The sequence below is a fragment of the Gossypium hirsutum genome, chromosome D07, assembly GCF_007990345.1.
Source record: "Gossypium hirsutum isolate 1008001.06 chromosome D07, Gossypium_hirsutum_v2.1, whole genome shotgun sequence".
NCBI lineage: Eukaryota > Viridiplantae > Streptophyta > Magnoliopsida > Malvales > Malvaceae > Gossypium > Gossypium hirsutum.
This window is the reverse complement of record NC_053443.1, coordinates 57175217-57182286: the sequence shown is the minus strand read 5'-3', so window position 1 is coordinate 57182286 and position 7070 is coordinate 57175217. Positions and strand designations below refer to the sequence as shown.

The following is a 7070-nucleotide window of genomic DNA, read 5'->3' as shown; positions in this document are numbered from 1 at the left end:
TTTTAAAAATAAAATAAAATAATAACATTTTAGGATAAAAATGGACACTCCATTTCAAATTAAATTGAGGTGTACTTTAATATAAGAGAAATGCTTATATGAAACTAAGATATCTCTTTTCAATCATTTAATATCTCAATTTTTTCCTCTTAAATTTAAGCAATTTTCTCTTAAAAAAAATCAATTCTAACTGAAAATGATGGAATTTAATTCGCAAATGAAGTGAGCAGCAAAGCATTTAACATGTAAAATAGTAATTTATTTCCTTTATTTCATTAAATTTATAAATGATCCACAAATCAAATAAAGTTTTTAACAAAAAAAATTACGTAAAATGAAAATTAATTATAATGGTTTTAAGTGTATAATGTTTTTCAAACGTTATATAAAGCCTTGATTCCTTGAATATCATCCTCATGCAGACCCTTGCTTTCGCCAAGCGTGAAAGTGGGATACATGATGGCTGCTTCAATGGAGCTGTGATCTAAACCAAGAAGATGTCCAATTTCATGCAATGCCAGAGTCTCCAAATGATACGCACTAGGGTCTGGAGTTACAGACCATGATTCATCTGCATCATAATGGAACCTCCCATCGGTTGGTGCAAAAGCATGAGCCAAGGTTCCATTAGGTCCGTCAAAAGGAGACCCATCTCCATGATCACCACTTTCAAAGCTAACTTTTATATCAGCATTTACATAGTCTTCAGTCATTGAAAATCTGAAATGTGTGTTTTCGGACCATGTTTGAAAAGCTTTTGAAACTGGGTTAATGGCATCAACTCGAGCCCCCGGAAGAAATGGGTACGTCAGATTGTACTTTAAAGCCGGCCATCTCGGTTCTTGGGGGAAAAACGAATAGTGTGACACCGTATGAACTAATTTCGACCCTGAACGGCGGTGCCATTTTTGACCATACCGCATCCTCGAAGTTCCATTGAAGATATCTGCGACGGCGCATCGTGGTCTCATCATCTTCGATATAGTATTGGCGTCCAACCTTCCGGTTGCTTTCAGATTATAATTCAACTGATAAGTTCTAATGGCAGACTCCAACAGCTCATCGAAATCATCGTCACTGACATGAGTATTGTTCTTATAACTCAAATACCCGAAGTTTTGGAGGTATTTTTTGAGTTTATGTAGGTCTTTAACGCGGTCTCCCTTATGGAATCCTTGAAGATGCTGAAGGAACTCAAATGGCGATGGATTTTTGTGTTCGAAATGTGAAAAAGCAGCCTGAAACATGAAGAAAAGGAGGAGGGTGAATGAGAAGAATTGAAGAGCTTTGGATCCCATGATGGTTATATATGATCAATCAATAGCTAATGAGAATGGTGGGTGAAATTACCTCATATCAGTTGCCTATTTATACCCATAACTATACCTTAAAAAGTCTCAAAACATCAACTTTGAGCTTAGTTTGTAATTTAGGGCTTTACCAGGTCTTGCACATAAAGACAACCTTAAACGTGTTCAGAAATGGCTAACCGGCCTGGAGTAGACTTGGTTCAGGATTCTAAATTTTGTGTTTATTTGTTTATAAATATAAAATATTTTTTATTTACTTCTTCCATAGCATCACGATTTTTAATTTTTATTTTTTGATATAATGCCTAGTACTACTCATAACCCCTCTCAACTCTTAAATAAGAAGATAATGCGCTTTAGCACACTTGAACTCACGTCCTCTTGCACTAACAATAATACCAATATTAACTGAGTTAAAACTAAATCCACGAATATATAATATTTATATAAGTTGCACTTACTGACCATTTATATATTATTAACCTTAAATAAAAAAATTATCGGTTGAAGAATTCTTAAAAACTATAAATAATGGCTAATGGTAGTTTAATTATGCACGCATATACATTTTAAATGTGGCCATTTAAAAGGTGAATTTGCCCCCTTTGAAAATTCAACTAAGTTTTATTTATTTCAATCCTTGGTAATCGGTGGAAGAGAGAGAGTATAAAGCTTTAATTTCAATGAGAAATTTTAGCTTAAGATAATGACATTCAAGGGCTTGGAACATAAGAGGGGCATGGTAGAAAAGAGAAAATAAGAGTTATCTAGATGTTGAAAAATCAGTCGGAGCCAAAGGTGTTGTTTCTCCCAGAAACCAAATTGGAGATGGTTGAGGCTCGGATGGTGTGAACTCTCTGGGTATGTCCAATTATTGTTCAACGTCCTTCAGTCGGTGCATTTGGGATCCAAATTTCTGTGAGGTCGAGAGCTGCACCAATAAGCCCAAGTATATCTGTCTCTTTGGTTGTTTCAAGCGACACAATTTTAAATGTGATGTCGTGAATGGGTATACTCCGATCCAGCCTAATGAAAAATTAGAGTTCTTCGACGAACTGAAGTACTTTCATTTATACTTGTATTGTAATTAATCATTTTATTAATAAAATTTATTGGATTAAAATTCACTAACACATTGTAATTTATTTTTAAATATAAAATAATAATATTTCGATCCATTTGTCAGAATTGTGGTCCCAAAACCACTGTTTTCCACACTACTGAAAAACGAGCTGTTACAACTGTCTCCCCTTACTATTCATTAGTATTTCTGTATATTTTTTAGGAGGGTGGAGTTGTGCATTTATATGATATAATTACTCTTCATTAACAATATCTAAGTAGGCTCAATGCATGTCAATGCGTATTCTACTCTAGACTTAACACGTGTTTTTGCAGTTTCATGTGTGATCTCACATGTGATCTCACAGGAAGGTGTAAGTGTCCCTCCTACGAACACTCGATATCATGTAAATTCAATATGCAAACCGCATAGAGTTCGACCCGGATCCATTCTGGTTGTGGGTCAATAATAGTAAATATTATAACAACTTGTCTCCTGCTTAGTTCGAAGAAGAGTTATAAAGTGACTTTTCTTGAAACTAGTTCTATAAGTCAAGAAATAATATAAAGAAAAACTTGTTGAGTAAGTTTTACATTTTAATTTGCAACGTATACTTCACCACATGTGAAGAAAGAATACAAATGTGTGTAGCTGATTGTGTCCTCATTGTTGGTTATATGAATCGTTAAATTGTGAAAAAAAAAACCCTTTAGAAAGAGATTACCGAAGCCCTAAAAAATCTCACTATTAAGAAAAAAACATTGTTGAGAAGAGCAATTTCAAAGGTAATCTCCCTAAAATTTCCATCGTATTTTCCATTTTTCTTTCAGTTTTGTTAGTGATCCATGACCAGAACCAGGGGAAGTGGTCATGTGGTTCAAAATAATCCTTTGCGACACCATGAAGTGAGAAGTCCAGTAGAAGCTAAGGCTTACATTAGTTCTACGAAGGTGGAAGAACTGAATCGAGCCTTGGCTGTGCAGGGAATTCAAGTACCAAACTTTACTTATGATTTTTCAATCCCTGAGAGACCACATCATTTGAGCGACACCAACGACGATAGCTTTTTACTCTCTCTGCACGTGATAAAAGCAGGGTTTCATTTACCACATCACCCATGTTTTTGTCATATTATTGATGAATACGAAATAGCTCCCGAACAGTTATCTGGTTTTTCTTGGTGGATCTCGATGGCGTACTTTATTGAATGCAGTCGATGTGATGAAGTGGAATCTATTATTACGAACTGGTGTTCTTACCTTAGTCTAAACTACTGCAAGTATATACTAGTTAAATACAAGCTCAACAGTGGTTTTGACTTTCCAACCAAGTGGCCAATACTTAGCAAAGATATGTGTTCAAGAAAACGAGATATTATGACAAAAATAGGCTGGGGACAATATTATAGACTTCGCTAGGGTGGCGTGCTAGACTTAGAGGAAATACTGACTATGAGAAATGTTTTTCAGTATTGCCTCTTAAATTTGAGCCCTAATGGATGGAGGTAAGTTAATGCTGATGATGGAGCGGACATTGTTGGGCTACTACTTACACAGTTTGCATGACCACATGAAGCTACTAATGAATTGGGGCTCATACTGTTGGGAAACATTGATGAGCCTAGAAATTATTTTTACTGTTTTTGTAAATTAAAACCTCGTCAGTGGTCTTCCAAATCTTCAAGGAATATATAGAGTGGTGCAAACCTTCTTATGCTAACTGTTGGTGCTGATATTACACTTTTTGGTGGTGCAAGCACAACTCACAATATTGAAGAAAATGCTGAGGAATCCACCAGTTTATCCAGAGAAATCGACAAATACATGAATGTGCGATCTTATATGCAGAGTGTGCGAGGAGGTCTTTTTGGTACTATTGTTGAGGAGGGTAATATGAGTAATAAAAAGAAGCAAAAGACTACTGCAGGTGCTACTAACATTGTATTAAGTGGCGAAGATGAAGGTAGCCTAGTGAGGGAGCTTCGTTGAAAGAAAGAAAAAGATCGCATTGAAATATCTAGTAACGTAGGTCTTATCACTACAGTTCTTGTTACCAGTCTTAGCCTAGTGACGAGTTGTTTATAGTTGCGATATTAAATTAGCTAACTCAAATAAATTTGATCATGATCTTAAATCGAATGAACTTAGGTTGCAATATTAAATCAGCGAAACTTAACAATATCAGTTATGATCTTAAATCAGCGAGCTGTTTGGAGTTAGGATTTGAGATCAACTAACTCAAATAAAATTTCGAATGAGCTTAGGTTACGATCTTAAATCATCGAACCTTAACAATATTAGCTATGATCTTAAATTAGTGAGTTATTCAGAGTTGCGATCTAAGATCAACTAACTCAAATAAAATTTGTTCACAATCTTAAATTGAATGAACTTAGGTTGCGATATTAAATCAGCTAACCTTAACAACATCAGCTGTGATATTAAATTAGCAAGTTGTTCGGAGTTGCGATCTGAGATCAACTAACTCAAATAAAATTTGTTCATGGTCTTAAATCGAATGAACTTAGGTTGCAATCTTAAATCAGTGAACCTTAACAATATCAGTTGCGATCTTAAATTAGCAAGCTGTTTGAAGTTGCGATCTTGGATCAACTAACTCAAATAAAATTTGTTCTTGATCTTAAACCGAATGAACTTAGGTTGCAATATTAAATTAACGAACCTTAACAATATCAGTTGCAATATTAAACCAGCGAGCTATTAAGAGTTGCAATATGAGATCAGCTAACTCAAATAAAATTTGTTCATAAAATAAAGTAAATATCATTTATAAAATATCATTTTTTTTATTGAAAGAAAAAAAAATCATTCATACATAATACTTCTTTAAGTGGCGTGCATTCCATGTTCGCGGCAAAATAGGACCTTCCATCTGATAAGCCTAGATTATATAAGTTTGTTTAGCACCTTTTTACTTGGAATTTATGCATATCTCGAGTATTTAGATAGCTAATTGTGTAATTTTAGTTCACATTAAGACATTTGGAATAATTTAAGTAAAATTTGTAATTTTCCATAATTAGGTGTTAATTTTACATAATTTCATTGAATTATGCTACATGGTAATTTCTTGTTTAAAATGTTGTAGTATAGACCACCAAATTACTCAATGTTGAGAGCTAGTAAGGTGATAACACTCTAGAATAACGTATTTTTATGTATTAATTATGTATTTATTCTGAGTACAATCCTGCTAATTTGAGACGTTGGTTGGGCTGAGTAACCGATGTGGGGTGCTTGGTTGTCATCTCTCTTCGCGTCAAAAGCTTCAGTATATTCCTAAAGCACAAAAAAAAAGAAAAAAAATAATTTGGGGAGTAAAGGAGGAAACAAATAGGGTGTCTTGGTAGGTTTGGTAATTTATCTAATTTTCATTAAATAATTCAAGTCGATTCTAATTTTTGTGTGTATTAATTGGAAAACTTTTTCTATTTTACTTAAAGCAAGCTTAGGGTTTTCTTTATTTTTTATATGCATTTTTGACTAATTTCTATAAAACTTTGGAAGTGGTATTTCTTTTATGGCAGAATCTAACTTTCACAGTAGATAAGAACCATACTTGAGGGCAAGCATGGGCTAAGTAGGGGGGATTTGATAACACTCTAGAATAACGTATTTTTATGTATTAATTATGTATTTATTCTGAGTACGATCCTGCTAATTTGAGCTATTTATGATCTTTTATCTCATAGGGACTAAATTTGAGGCAAAAGTGAAATTAAGGGCCAAAAGTGTAAATTTAGAGATAAAATGGGCCAATGTGCGACACAAGGAAAAGTTGGTGCCAAAAGTGCAAGCATGGAGGACACAAGGGTTGAAATGCAAAAAGAAGAGATTTTATTCTATTAAACTCTATTTTAATTATATTAGGATAATTAATATTGAGATAATTATTAATGATTATTTTTAGGATTTTATTTTATCTTTATTTATCTTCAATTAAATGTATTTATCTTTTAGGAATTTAAGTAGGGTTAGAATATCTCCCCTAGCACTATAAATAGGGGGTGAAGTGACTCAAAAGGGGATCCCATATATTTTTCTGAAAACACTCTCTCCCCAAAAGTTTAGGCTTTTGTTCTTCTCCTATTTCTTTTCAATAAAATCTTTTTATTTATTTATTTATTTTCTTTCCTACCACAACCATGAGCCACTAAACTCATCTAGCCAAAGGTTGTCAAAAATCCTCAAAAGAGTTCATGAGGCTTAGAATTCGTACTTAGCCTCCTCGCTGAGTATTCATCGTTTCTCCACACTACGGGGCTGACGCTTCCGTCCATGTCCCTTAAGAAGTAAGCTTTTCAACGTATACAAAGGCGGCCGCTTTATATGTTTTGGGAAGGTTGCACAGTCTGTTCGTTAGCTTACTGCGTCAGAGGTTGGCGAGCCCAAGAGACAAAATGGCGTGGGATTCGTTATTGAGATGCGTTGATCTAACATAAGACGATCCCACAAAAGCGATTGTTGGCTAGAGTCAGGTTCCACCACATCGTAAGTCTAAATCCTTGAGCTTGTGGTCGTAGGCGTCCTCTTCCACTATAACTAACTTATTCGGTTTGGGAAGGATCATCTAAAAGCCGAGGATTGAACCCAAGGCGGAACGAGACAACTGGAGGCTGGAATCTCCCATAAGAATTTCCTTTCTCTCAATTCTATTTTTAATTTCTCTAATTTTCG

The 7070-nt window shown here is 34.5% G+C and overlaps 1 protein-coding gene across 1 annotated transcript; it reads right to left on the bottom strand.

Annotated features, from left to right (window-relative positions):
* Positions 1–374: 374 nt before the first annotated feature.
* Positions 375–1298, bottom strand: LOC107960785 (metalloendoproteinase 2-MMP). Its single transcript, XM_016897063.1, has one exon. It carries the CDS (start codon positions 1296–1298, stop codon positions 375–377), a length of 924 nt encoding a protein of 307 aa, XP_016752552.1.
* Between the last annotated feature and the right edge of the window lie 5772 nt (positions 1299–7070).